This window comes from Onychostoma macrolepis, chromosome 02 (genome assembly GCF_012432095.1).
Source record: "Onychostoma macrolepis isolate SWU-2019 chromosome 02, ASM1243209v1, whole genome shotgun sequence".
In the NCBI taxonomy this organism is placed as follows: domain Eukaryota; kingdom Metazoa; phylum Chordata; class Actinopteri; order Cypriniformes; family Cyprinidae; genus Onychostoma; species Onychostoma macrolepis.
In genome coordinates, this window is record NC_081156.1 from 2,616,862 (window position 1) to 2,632,142 (window position 15,281).

At 36.6% G+C, this 15,281-nt stretch overlaps 1 protein-coding gene across 3 annotated transcripts in view; it reads left to right on the top strand.

Annotated features, from left to right (window-relative positions):
• Nucleotides 1-15,281, top strand: part of mib1 (MIB E3 ubiquitin protein ligase 1) — a 63,060-nt gene that overhangs the window by 17,639 nt on the left and 30,140 nt on the right. For all 3 annotated transcript variants that reach the window (XM_058745488.1, XM_058745470.1, XM_058745479.1), the window contains exons 10-12: nucleotides 4,000-4,107; nucleotides 6,835-7,032; nucleotides 8,328-8,479. In XM_058745488.1, the coding sequence (XP_058601471.1) occupies nucleotides 4,000-4,107; nucleotides 6,835-7,032; nucleotides 8,328-8,479 (458 nt within the window). The remainder of the gene's footprint in view (nucleotides 1-3,999; nucleotides 4,108-6,834; nucleotides 7,033-8,327; nucleotides 8,480-15,281) is intronic.

Consider the following 15,281-nt stretch of genomic DNA (forward strand, 5'->3'; position numbering starts at 1 on the left):
TTCTCTTTCACTTGCCCGTCCAAAACATTCACTTGTCCCGGACAAGCGTTAATGTCGAGCCCTGAGATATACACATATATACACACAGTATATAACTCTCACGCTTACATAGTTATTTTGTTATATAAAAATAAATAAGCAAATTACAAAGCGTAAGACAAATACGATAGATGCAAATTAAACAAATTTTTTCTGATACAGTAGGTGTATTTAACATGCATACATTTATTTAACATTTTGTTGTTTGATTAACTTTAATGAGACAGACAGGTATTTAATTAGGCAGCTGTCTCTTTAAGATCGAATGAATATAATATACTGACACACATCCGGTTTTCACCCACCTTTTTACGTTCACTTAAAGGGTTCACCCAAAAATGAAAATTAGGCTGTGTTTTACTCGCCTTCGAAGCATCCTAGGTGTATATGACTTTCTTCTTTCAGACGAATCCAATCGGAGTTATATTAAAGGTCCCATGGCATGAAAATGTCACTTTATGAGGTTTTTTAACATTAATATTAGTTCCCCTAGCCTGCCTATGGTCCCGCAGTGGCTAGAAATGGCGATAGGTGTAAACCGAGCACTGGGTATCCTGCTTCGCCTTTGAGAAAATGAAAGCTCAGATGGCCCAATCTGGAATCTTCCCTTTATGTTGTCATACGGGGAAAGGTTACCTCCCCTTTCTCTGCTTTGTCCGCCCATGAGAAAATGAGCTACTACCGTGCGAGGCGAGCGCAATATTTTTTTTTTGCAAACGAGCGAAGCATGGCAGTTGCTCAGTGTTTGGATGTACAAATGAACACCGAAGTATTTTTTTAGTTCCTTCATCCGAGCCTATGGCCAGCATTAGCTACATGATAATAACTGTAACAGCATACATAAACAAACCAACTAAAGTACCGTATCCAGATACAATATTTTAAACTAACCATTCGGAGACGTCCTGCTGGTTAAGGCCACACACCCACCCTCCACCTTGCCCCGCCTCTCTCCTCCTCATTAGCATTTAAAGCTACAGACACAGAAATGGCACGTCCTAAGGAAAGCTCATTGTGGGACTGGCTCGTAGTGGCTGAAATTCTGCACCAAGGCTGAATTTCGGGAAAGAGACTTCAGATACAGAACTAGGGACCACTTAGGCCTATATAAAAGCATCCAAAATAATAAGGCCCACTGTAGGGAATTCATGCGTTTTTGAAAGATAAATATCCATATTTCAAACGTAATAAACACTTTTTTTCTCACTTCTGCTGACTATGATACGAGGAAGACATTCAGGTGGATGACGTAGGACGTATGCGTCGCGCCCGTACCTCTGGGAAATGTAGTAGCAAAGGAAAACCAGTCTCCTCTTGGCTTATATCGAAATCCTCCAACATTTTCCTTTACAAATCCTCGTTTTGTGCTTCTAATTCGTGACCGGAGTTTTGTTTTGTTCTCTCTCCGCGCTCGTCACTAATCACACAATGCCGACGACTTATGACATCCGCCGGGACTGCTTCCTTGTACCACAGTCAGCTGAAGTGATAGAAAAGTGTTTATTACGCCTTTATTCACCCCCCGGAGCCGTGTGAGGGACGTCTTATTACAGATGCGCGTACTTTATTTCATGTCTTCCGAACTGGTTGGTGAGTAAAACACAGCCTAATTTTCATTTTTGGGTGAACTAACCCTTTAAGCTATAACCGACTGTATTTACGTGAGATGCTCCACACGATGGACATTTTGACAGCTGTGTGTGTATTTGACAATTCAGGCACAAAGAGAACTGATCGCAGAATTGGGATTGCGCGGGCGTTCGGCTGAGAGAGCGTTTCTGTTGTGTGTCATTCAGCGTGATTCCGCCTGTCCCGTCTTCACTAACTGCGAGTTAATCGATAACGAAATGTGATTGGATGGTAATTTTGTTCTACGACAAGCTTGGTTACCTTTGATTAGGCTGTTCTCGTGTGACACAACACTACTACTACCCGCTCTGATCACCCAGTCGTAAAGACATTTTGAAATGCGAGACAAAACATGATTCTTTCAAAATAAGTCCGGACGCTAAAAATAGAGCTGAAATACGGGACGTCTGGTCACCCTAATCATAACACACATACACACACACTGTACCAAATTTGCACATGCACAAAAACCTCAGATGATTTCCATTAGAATAGAAAGTTCTACACATCCCCTACATATTTATTTATTGTTTTGGTCAATGTTAAAGGGATAGTTCACCCACAAATTTTAATTCTGTCATCATTTACTCAACCTCAAGTAGTTCCAAACCGGTATGAATTTCTTTGTTCTGCCGAACACAAAGGAAGATATTTTGAAGAAAGTTTGTAACCAGGCTGGTTTGGGGCACCATTGACTTCCATAGTAGGAAAAACAATACTATGGAAGTCGATGGTGCCCCAGAACTGCTCTGTTTCCCACATTCTTCAGAATATCTTCCTTTGTGTTCAGCAGAACAAAGACATTCATACAGGTTTGTAACTACTTGAGGGTGAGTAAAAGTGAACTATCCCTTTAAGGTTTTTAATTGTCATTATAAATGAATATTTTGGCTGTTTATTTGCGGTCAATATGAGTGAGATTTTCCACAGTCAAAGTCACCAAATTAAAGAATAGTTAAAGACTTAAAAAGTCCTTGTTACAAGACACCATTTGATCTGATCAAATAGGTAGCAGTTATTACATTTAAGAAAGTACAAGTCAGAAAGAAGAAACGTATGCAAGTAGTACTTTGATCAAGCAACATACTGGTTCTAATTTGTAGCAAGACCACTTTGAACTGCTGCACCTTTTGGTTCTAACTGGAATCTCACAGATCAGATCAAACGCACAATCAAAGAATGATGGCTGCTCTTATATGTATGAGACTTCCTTTGCTCTTTTTTTTTAACTCCTGTGAACCTGAAACTCTCAGTTTATGGAATATGGAACTACCTCAGTCTAGTCTCTAACATACTGAAAATATTCAACAGTCATTCGTATGAAGACATGGGCTCATAAATCGTTTTAAATGAGACTGAACAAAAGAATCAAGCAGTTTTAATCAGACAGGTTTAATCTGTCAGCCATCTGTACATGCTGCTTAAACAATTGTTTCATGTAAGTATTTTGAGAGGGGTTTGAAGAACATTGCTTGTGTAAATTTCAAAACAAACATCACTGAATCTCAAAGCTCTCGATGGTCTTACCACAATAACAATGGGAAACTGTTCGATTAGGCCAATGATTGTACAGCATGTTGATTAACAGGAAATGAGCAGGAAGTTGATCCAAGTTTTGTTTGGAATAGAGAGACTAGACACTGGAATGCAATGCACAATTATCATGTGATATAGCAATGATATTTGGTATTAGCATTATCCCCAAAGTCATGGAAGACCTGGAAATGCCAGGGAAATTTAAAATGGAAATCCTTAATTTTTTTTTTTAAACACAATCTTTTTTTTGTGTGTGTGTAACTTTTATGTTGTATTATCATATATTTTTATACGGAAAGTTTTATCATAGAGAAATTGTGTTTATAATCTCATGATTTTTAAAAGGCCTAGTTATCATAAATTAATAGAAATGCCTGGATTTGCATTTGATTCACTTGTCACTTTACCTGATATATTTGATCAGTTTGAGTCTTCTTTTCCCCCACTTTTTTGGTTTGTGTTGGTGCCAGGACTGGCCCGGTGCCCTGCCGCCCCTCACTGAAGTAATTGCTTGTAGCACAGAGAGAGAGGAAGGGAAGTCAAATTGGCTAGGGTGACTGGCCAAATTATATGCTCGGCAGGACAAGACATGTCCTGCAAATACACCAGGGGCTCCAGCATTAATATTCATGCCTTTGCACACTGATTTAACTTACCGCAGTGCTGCAGATCATAAATAGACACTTGTGTATATGCTTATACACATGCGCACAAACACATTTTAAAGAATGACACAAACATGGAATCTGAGATGCAAATAGCGTGATGTGATCATCCCTGTCTTTTTGTTTCCAGGTGAACGGGCAGTGTGCAGGACACACTGCCATGCAGGCAGCCAGCCAAAATGGCCATGTGGACGTCCTCAAACTGCTGCTGAAACATAATGTGGACCTGGAGGCTGAGGTATGTCTTGTATCCTGCTCCTAAACCACCTCTTGTCACTTTTGGCTGTTTTTTCTCTCTAAAGTTTATTGCATTTAGAACAGGGCATACCATAATATGCTGCGGATTGACCACTGATCTTAAACCACTTAGATCTTGTTTGTTTGTAGTTCAGACACCTCAAGCAGACATTTTTGTTGTAAGAGAGACCTCATGGAGCTAGATAACTTATTGAATTGAGTGAAATGTTTCCTTGTTTAGTTTTAATGCACCAGGATCAGGGATGCAAAGTTGTCACTTTTTGGGTGAAAATCACCATATGTCATTCTATCTAATCAAAAATGTAGAATTTGTGTGATTTGTGTAGATCCAATGAATCCAATTTTTGAGTGTTAACAAATGAGATGCTTGGATGGTTAAAGCTCTATCTGTGATTTTTTTATTTAATTTTTTTTCCCCTCAAGATAAAAGCTCTTTAATTTAATGTTTGAATGTTAGAAATTAAGATGGCCTGTTTTTACTCTCTTTCTGTAAAATAAATTTACTATTCTATTTTTTTTACATTATGGTATTATAACAAAAGTAACGTATTTCTTTATTGATTTGTTTGTTATAATTTAATAAAATATTTTGATTTAATGAAATAATATTAATAATAATAATTAGATTTTTTTTAAACTGGTTGGAGTGTCAATAAAAGAGGAACTTGGAAACTTTAAGATCTGTTTTTTTTTTTTTAATATAATTATTAAATAATCAAGTTTTTTATTAGTATTATTACTATAGTAATATTTTATTGATTTTTAAAGAAAATAGAGTAGTAGAGTAGTGCTTGTTTGTTATAATTTAATAACATCTATATTTTAAATAATTGTAATAACAATTTAATAAAATACACACAATTATAGTAATAATAATAATATTGCCCCGGACAATTATAGTAATAATAATAATATTGCCCCGGACCCCCGCATCTTTGTCACCTCCTTCGCCCATGATGAGTTTGCATTCCTGTAACATTACATACTGTTGTGACAGTCTAGTATAATATCCCAGAATAATATAAAGAGAAAAAATATATGTAGAGAGAGATATTTAGGTTAAGGAGAGGAGCAGTTTAACCCATGGGAGTGATCTTCCAAGTAACTTGCACTAATAAAATTGTAATCAAAGTTTTAGACTCACATTGTTGTAATAGGAATGCTAAGTGAAATATGTTTGTAAAGAAAAGGCTTCAAGGGATAGTTCACCCAAAAATGAAAATTCTGTCGTTAATTACTCACCCTCGTGTCGTTCCAAACCCGTAAGACCTGTGTTCATCTTCGGAACACAAATTAAGATATTTTTGTTTGAATCTGAGAGCTCTCAGACCCTCCCATAGACAGCAAGGGACCTTACACAGGTCCAGAAAAGTACCAAGATGATCAATAAAGTAGTCCATGTGACATCAGTCTTACAACTGTAATTTTACGAAGCCATGAGAATACTTTTTGCGCAAAGAAAACAAAACTAACGATTTTATTCCACATTTTCATCTCTACTGTTTCTCTTGTTGACGTGCGTTCACGACAGTACATGACGCAAGCGCTGATCCAGATCCAGCGTGATAACGTTGAACACAAGGCATGTAAACTATCCCTTTAAGATGCTTCAGAGGCATATTGAGGTAACATTAACTGAACCCCCTGAGACCCATATTATGAGGATAAGTTAATGTTGGCATGCAGTCAGCACATCTACTGTTTGCTTATGTGCAGGGAGTGAAAAAAAAAAAAAAAAAAAACCAGGACGCTGGAAACGCTGGCATTGTTATTCCAGCCACGTGAACGGTTCTCCACTCACAATCAAGCACGAATATTTATGTCCTGGTGTCTGATGTTTCAGGGGCAGGAAAGAGCTTGTTGCTGTGGAAAGGATCATACATGCTGTTGTCAATGATGTTAGCTTTGATTGCAGACTTTTGAAAATCACTTGTGTCCTTCTTAATTGGTTTTGTTTGGTTGTCTGTTGTGGACTGTGAGTGACAGCATAGTAATTGTTCACAGAATACTAGGAAGGTGAAATTAGTCACCTGTGATATGCATTTAACTAAAATCTAGAAATATCTTTTATTTTCTTCATTTTCATTTAAGCTTATAAGTTTAGTAATTTGATGTGCTTTTAATTTATTTTAAATGGGTCAGTATCTTAGCTTTAATTGTTATTTCAGTTTTAGTTAAATTTCTTTCTTTCTTTGAGTTAGTTGCTAACGACTAAAGAAACATTTCAAATATTCATTGAAGTTTTTCATCTAATGTTTATGAATAATTACTTTATTTAATTTTTTTAAATTTTTAGATCTAGGTACAGGTTGAATGTGAAGAAATGTTTGTCCTTATAGGACATCTTGCTGTTAAAGGATGTTTGTTTTTCTGTTTGTTTCACATATTGGAATCCTTAATGAAATGTTGTGGTCCAGTGGAGAAAACAGACTGGACATCTTGACACTGTCAGCCGGAGGAACGGATAGATTATTATAAGTCTAATTTATGGCTGTGAATCACTTTTAACCGGCTTAATTAATTAACCAGAACATTTGCATCGTTATAAGGCAGTTGCTTCAGCAATCACTGTGTCCATAAACATTCCTCAGCTTTTTATTTTTCTAGGCCAGTTATAGTTCTAAAAGCTTTAGAGTCAGACACTGGAATCAGACTGTGATGTGTTTAAATGAGGATTCTGACAGTGATTGACGTGTGACTCTTTCAGGATAAGGATGGAGACCGAGCTGTCCATCACGCAGCCTTCGGGGACGAAGGTTCTGTCATCGAGGTGCTGCATCGAGGTGGGGCTGACCTGAATGCCAGAAACAAACGCAGACAGACGCCTCTGCATATCGCTGTCAACAAGGGCCACCTACAGGTGGTGAAGACTTTGCTTGACTTTGGCTGCCATCCCAGTCTGCAGGTGAGCTAAGTGTTTCAATCCCTGGTGTCTCAGTACGTCTCAGATTATGATGAAAACTCTCTTTCTTGCTTTTTTTTTTGACTGACACTTTTGGTCATACATTCTAATCTAAAGTTGGTAGTTAGTGTGTAGCTTCTTCTAGTTCTTATACACTACTTGTCAAACTTTTGGAATAAATGTTATTTTTATTTTTTATGTCTCTTATCCTCCTTAAGGCTGCATTTATTTGATAAAAAAAAAAAAAAAAAACTATCCAGTGAGATATTAATATTGTTAATTTAAGTTATTTTAAATTGTAGTAGTTTGCAATGTTACTGTTTTTACTGTGTTTTTAATTCAAATAAATGAAAAGAAACAAGAAGTCATCAAAAGATTTCCCAGAAAATATGTAGATTGAATATATAAAATGGAAAATAAGTGTTTAATTGAGTTTAGTTTAATTAGTCAATGTTATTAAACGCAGTTACACAAACCAGATTTGTTCAAGTTGCTCACAAATATTTAAAACATAGATAATTGATATGACCGTTGGCAGATTTTGGACATCTACTTTGGCATTGTTATAGTTGGCAGATGCTGATAATCTCACAATAGCAAAATATCAGCCAGTTATTTTCAGATACTTTGACTGTTACTGGTTTTATATATATATGTATATATGTGTATATATATATATATATATGTGTGTATATGTGTGTGTGTATATGTGTATATGTATATGTGTCTCTCAACTGGTGTTCTTCAATGATGGCTGAAGTACAGTTGTAACCTTACACACGAATTTTAAACAGCCAGACAAATCAAACTAATTTAAAAACATTTTTGCATATGTTATTAGCACAGTTTTGAAAGTATTATTTGATTAATATGCTGTTTATACTGCAAACTAGATGAATAGATGATAAAGGGATGGTGTTTTCCCAGGTGATTGACACCCTGCGGCACTTTAGAATTTTCTCTTCTATCCGGCAGTGAACAATCTAGTGCAGTTTTACCATGAATCAGCACAGATTGGTTGGCTGCTTTTCAAAAGCAAATGCCATCACATGAAACATTGCCATGGAATGCCAGCATTTATTATTATCCTTGCTAAGCACTTGTATAATTTAGCATATTTCAGCCTGTTCTGTGGTAACAGTACATCAAGTCACATCACACCCTCAGTAAAGTGAAACTCTAGGCATTCTTTTACTCTGTGTCTCTGTGAACAGACTTACATAATGCTGTGTTGCATTTATTAGCAAAGCAGCACATAGGCTACTAAAGAATGCATAACTTAATGCTGCCCCCTGCAGGACTCAGAGGGAGACACACCTCTGCATGATGCCATCAGCAAGAAGAGGGATGACATGCTCTCTGTGCTCCTGGAAGCAGGTGCAGATGTCACAATTACCAACAATAACGGATTCAACGCGCTTCACCATGCAGCTCTGCGAGGGAACCCCAGGTATGGCTACATCCGATTTGCATGTGTCATAATTTGGGTTGAATTAGGCTTGATTAATGAAGAATTATGCATCTCTGAATTTATTGGTTTCATTTCATATTTGGGGCCTGTGCAGAACGAAATTGAGGCTCCTGAAGTCAAAATAAGTTATTTTTTTTCTTTACTGTGGCACATTTATCATTGTTGTTTCATAAATGGTGATGCCAACTTGCTTACAAACTTAAACTACAGTAGGCACTCTTGATTGCATCTAGGGCTGCACGATTAATCGAAAGTAAAATTTTTAGTTCCTAAAATCTAGGCCCTGGCCCGAGACACTCAGGCCCTAGCCCGGCCCGTGTCCGACAGCTTATAAGAATTCTCTGCCCAAGCCCGTCTTTTTTTCCCCTTCTCCCAAAACAGCTTATAGGCTTACTACTGTTTCAGCTATTAAAGGGGTCATATGATGCGATTTCATGTTTTCCTTTGTCTTTGGAGTGTTACAAGCTGTTAGTGCATATATAAGATCTGTCAAGTTGCAAAGATTAAAGTCTCAAACCCAAAGAGATATTCTTTTTAAAAGTTAAGACTCTGCCACGCCCTCCTAAAACGGCTCATTCAAACACGCCCCCACATGTCTACTTCACTGTGTGGGAAGATTTGCATAACACCGCCCAAACGTATACGCAATCTCGCTGTAGTATTGTTGTTGCCGCCACCATGTTGTGGACGTGGAGACGAAGTGTGTTTCGTTGTAAAAGCGAAAGTACTTTGTTTGGCCTTCCAAATGAGTACACAACTAGAAATCAGTGGTTAAGTTATATTTACAACACTGTTCCAGAACAGTACATCGCAAATATTCGAGTGTGTGCAGCGCATTTTACAGAGGACTGTTTCCTGAACCTGGGAGAGAGTAGCCTACAATGTGAACACTATGAATGGCTGTGAACACTATAAAATGGGGCAATTCCAACGTCGCAAGGACAGTCTGGTGCTTCTGACTCACAGCCTGTAAGTACGTTTCGATATTTAAAGAATTTGCTACTGACTATTCAAACGTGAGTTTTGAGCTGTGTAGAGTAGTGCTTGTTTGGCATTTCTACGATCACAAATGCAGACATGGTGTTATGTTTGCGTGGCGCAACACGTAAAAAGACCGTACGAGTCATTATAATCAGTAATTATGTCCTCACTGAATGCAACAAATGCCTCGTTTATGGTTTCGTTTATTGTTTTAGTCTTGTTGCGCCGGGAAACGGCATCACAACATGGTAAGGGACGTAACATTTCCATCACACGCTTGAGGTATTCGGGCCAATCACAACACACTGGATAGCTGGCCTATCAGAGCATGCCTCGCTTCTCAGAACGATGAGCTTTGTAAAAATCGGCGCGTTTCAGAAAGACGGAGCATAGAGGAGCAACAATAATGTACTGTATGTGGAAAATAATGTGTTTTTTTAACCTTGAATCATGTAAACACATTGCATTACACCAAATACACAAAATAATGTTATTTTTAGCAACATCATATGACCCCTTTAAAATAGTTCAGTTTTGTATGAAATGGCGAAGTGATTGTATTTTGTTTCGTTATTTTATTAAGTTAATTTAGAAAAACGTTTGGAGCATTTTTTTATTCATTAAATGTAAGTTTTTGTTTTTTAAAGTAATGACCAAGCGGCCAGTGGCAGACTGAGTTGATCATATAGGGTATGTTTGATCAATTTAGCCTTCTCAAATCATCACGACTTGTCTAAAATTTTATCTGTAGTTATAAAACAGCTCCACTATGTTAGTTTAAACACTTAACTTATAAATGTGCACTGACATACATCCAGTCGTTCGTGCAGAGAGGGGAAGCTGAAGCACGCTTTACAGGACACGCCAGAGCGATCACTTGCATTGGAAACATTTCAAAATACGTGTCAATTTTGCTCATAAAGGTAAGAGTAATAGGCTACATTGTTCAGAAGTGTAAAGGGTCTACTTTTATTTGTGTGCACTCACAATATCACCAAAACGTGCTTTTATAAAATAAAGAAAAAATAAGCAGTTTCAGTTTTGAGCAGGAGCGCTTCTGAAAAACCGAAAAACAGCGAATACTTGGCCCAAATGGATTCAGCGTGTCGGGCCCTATCGGGATCCGATGGGCTTGCAGACCTCTAAAGCACTGTTCTGTGATCAGTAGTAAATCTCCATCCGAAGGCCAGAGGGTGCTAGGGATTTAATGGTATGAAAATTTCTTATCACGGTTATAGTGACAAATTATCAGTATCGGTTACCAGTATTATCACGGTATTGTTAAAATGTGCTGGAGATGTTCAAAAAGTACCGACACACAAATCAGTTCACCAAGTTTTATATTTAAAAATCAATACCCAACAAATAAAATGACCTTTTGTTTGCATAATCACTAAAACAACGTTACCAATGATGTTTGGTCTTTAAATGACAACTTGACTGACAACAGTTTAATAGCATGTTCAAATATCTAATGTAAATGTTCAAATAAAGCTTTGAAAAAGTTTCATAAAAAGGTAAACCTCACATTTCAGCCTTTAAATAAAGAAAAGTGTTATGTCAAAATGATAATTGAATTGTTTAAATGCGTAGAATCCACATAAGCTTGTTTTTCATCAACCAGTCAATATTTAGGCTACAGCAGGGCATGCAAATTCGGTCCGTTTTTGGCCAGACAGAAACTGCGCACAGACTGAATGTAAATATAAGTCTCTGTAAATCCACTCTCTGACACTGGGTGGCGCTTTATATGGAAAAGCTGAATTAAAGCTGTTTCCCGTAAACTCCGTGGACAAAGCAGAGCGATTAAGAACACTTCCTTTAGGTATTACATGGAGCGAAGATGAAAACAAAATGCCATCGAATTGTTTCTGAAGACAGTCAGAACCTTCAGAGGTACATTCATATAATTAATTCACTCATATAATTCCCTTAGCACTCTTTTAAAACCTCCCAGCTTTTCCGCCCAAGTTTCACTCAAAACGAAACTACTCTGCGCGCTGAGAGTATGTGAGACTGTTACTTAAAACTGTGCTTTATGCTGGACAGTATTTATTAATCGTGAATTGTTCAAATCGCAGTAATCGAATACGGTTTTAATGATAATAAAAAAATGAAACGGTAATACTAACCGTGGGGAATTTTATCATGATTTATCGTCAAACCAGTAATCGTTACATCCCTAGATCTCACGCTTAAACGTCAAATATGAAAGATATGATTTAATTTGATTAATTGTGCAGCCCGAATTGCATCCTTATGTTCAGTTTTCCTCTGCTAGTAGCTGTTGATATACCCTTAATATTTCAAACTTGTTGAGCTTCGACCCCTTTTTATGATGGATGGATGCACTTATTGGACTTCAGAATCTCAGCACCCGTTCACTGCCATTATAAAGCTTGAAAGAGTCGGGACATTTTTTAATATAACTCTGATTGTATTGGTCTGAAAGAAGAAAGTCAAATACTTTGGATGCTTTGAGGGTGAGGAAATCATAGGGTATTTTTTTAATTTTTGGGAGAACTATATGGTTAACTGTAACCATACCTATTTATTCTTCATTGCAAATAAATTGGGAATTGATTTTTATTATTGGTGCACCTTTATGTCATAGAAAATTGCTGTATAAGTTTCAAATGCCTCAGTGAAATGATCAATCCCCCAATGGCAACATTGGGATCCTTTTTATTGACTATGTGGATGAAGAACTGCCCCGGGTTATTATTTATGGCTCGCTTGTACTGTAGAGCCTTGCTTGGGAGCAGAACCTGTCCCTTCACCATCAGAAAGTCCTAGAGATATATAGCTCTCTTCCAGCTCACTATTTACTTGTATTTCTCGCATGAGTTCCCACCGCTGCAGTCCTCTTTGCGCAGCACTCTTTCTTTCCTGTGCTGAAGCTTTTCTGTCCAGTCCGGTTGCGCAGACTTGTGTATGCATTTAATGGGTCTGAAGGTTTGTGCTAAGCTTGTTGGCTATTTTTTCAGTATGTGGTTAGGTCATGAAAAACTTGTTGGTTGGCTGCTTTAAAATATTTAATTTCCTGTTGAATCCACATGCCACACATCTCAGGGGTCGGTTGCATAAACATAGTCACTGTGTCTTTGTCTTAAGAACTTGATTGACTAGCTAGCAGTTAACCAAGTGGCAGACAGTCTTACTTTTTGGACTTAAAACAGTAGGTAACAGCCTAACTTTACTTGCACCATTTTAACCAGTTCGATATTAACACAGAAACATCATACAGCAGGGAAAATGAGGGGTTTTGCTTTTTTCATCCTTGCATGTTTTCCTAAAGTCATTAACACATTGATGTGTCTCTCAACTGGTGTTCTTCAATGATGGCTGTTGTAAGTACAGTTGTAACCTTACACAAGAATTCTAAACAGCCAGACAAATCAAACACACCTTTTGGACTGTCAGAAAACATTCTTGGTATGCATATGCACTTTATTCTTTTAAATGTTTTTTTTAAACTCCTTGAAAGATGTTCATCTGAAAAAAGACTCATGCATTCTGGCTGTTTCTGTCTATCTAGTTTAAAGATTTTATTGAACATTCCCCATGTTTATCTGTACATTGCAAATTTGAGTCTTGGGTATGTCGAAAGTGTTCATAAGTTTTTAGGGGGCTTTTTTTGTAGTTTTTTTTCTTCCTGTGTGTTTATGACAGTCCCAGGCTGAGAGCAGGACTGGTTCCTCTCAGTGGCTCTCTGGATGGCTGCTGGAAGGCAGTTGTGCTCCAGCACTGTAAACAGTACGATTAATAGCCCATGACTCATAACAGAGTCCACAAACAGGCCCTGCAGAGGCTGCCGCTGCACAGCCCCTATTACTACTTTACAAATGGGCCAACCTGTTTGTTAACCGCCACATGGACTCTCACCCTCGGACGCACTGCTGTGTGCCGCTCTACAGCTGCTTAGTTCAAGCCTTAGCCAGCAGTCACATCCAATGCTGCTAGTGGAAACTGTATCATAGGAACAGAGCTTGGCACTAATGAAAATGATTGGTCAATGAGGTGTTTTATGTTTATAGAGAAACCATTGAATATGAAAGCAAATGATCAGCACAGATTATTATGGGCTGTTTGTGCCTCTGCTGTATTGTCAGGTGAATTGCCTGAAAAGTTTTCTGCTTGATTTTAAGCCACTCGGTAGATTTATTTATAGAAATTAACCTGGGCCATAGATTAGTTGGTCTTTTTTCAACTTATGGTAGTTAACACATTTTCAGTGCTTTTTTTTTGACTGCAATATAAATTAAAATATTAATGTTAAAATATTTTTGTAATACTTGTATAATTATTAGACATTAAGTTTTTGGGTCAGTAACATTATTTTTTTTAAATCTGGAAATATAAATTTATTTAAAATCCATTAAAAAGACATACAATGACTTGAATACACATCTATGAGCATGTCTTAATTCTGAAATTTAAAATCATTTTGAATTTTTTAGGAAGTGGGCAAGTAAAAAATGATAGGGTGATGTTTCGATCTTATCACAATGAACACAAAAATCATTATTTAAAGAATCAGGAATGATTATTTATTTATTTTATTTTTCATATTTATTTCCATATTTTCAAACCTGAGAAGTATGACCCATATGAGGTGAGGGACTGTAGGAAAGATTTCAGTTTTGAAATGGCCTTTATTACTAAGCAAACTTCAAAATGCTGTGTTTGCAAATATTTTTTTGAGGTAGTGGCACCATTTAGCAGCTGGTGTGGGGGATACCCTTAGCATCCCAGCCAGTCCAAAATGAATAATGAATACTCCCCAACACTGATTTTTATTTGGTGTTTGGCACTCTGACCCTGGCTAAGATGCTAAAGATAACACAGCTGCTAGATAAATGTTAGTTACTAACCAATTAGCCAGTCATTTTTTAAAATGTAGTCTAACTATGTATGCAGGCTGCAGTTTAGTTATATGAATATGCAGTTTAACGTGCTGCATTTTTCCATTTCTGCAGTTGCTATGAGTTTAGGTCACTTATAAAACCATTTGAAAACACAACTTGCTGCAACCATCAAATTTTTAATGACACTCATTTATAAATGTTGTCAGCAAAAGAGAAGCTTTAAGGGCTCCCTGCAGTTTTCCACCAAAATAAAAATAAATTAAGCCATAAACATTAGTATTGTAGTTTTACTGTTGTTGTTGTTCGGTTATTGTTTTCCTTCCTTTTAGTTCTTAGCTGATCATAGGCCTGAAAATGATATTCTTGCAAAGAAACCAAGTAGTTTAAGGCTTAATATTGTACTATTATTTCTTAGTGGATAAATTAACTGCTTTACTACCTACTTTTTTGTTCTTATCTTATATGGTGCGACTGCAGAAATATATTTATAAAGAAATGACTTGGACATAGCAAGGTCACTTATATAAATGTATGATTTTACTTAATTGATATAAATGAATCATTCATGATATTTGTTTAAAAAAAAAAAAAAAAAAGTAGTACACTCACAAGTATTCAAGGTGAAAGAAGAATGTTATTGCTTGGTTTCCGCAACATTCTTTTTAGAATTTAATAAATTTAACCATTAAATTGAACATTTTATTGAAAATGGTTGAACAGTTTTTAAAAACATAACCAAAATAAACTATAAGAATTTTACATTTTAAACTAGATTTTTTTTATTCACCTCTTCTTATTGTGTATATACTTATTTGTCATTGACTGTTTTACAAGCTCATTTCATTTGTTACACACGGGACAATCATTAAATAGAGGCTAAAAGATTATTATTTAAAAGAAAACAAACCAAAAAATCTTAATAGAAATAGTGA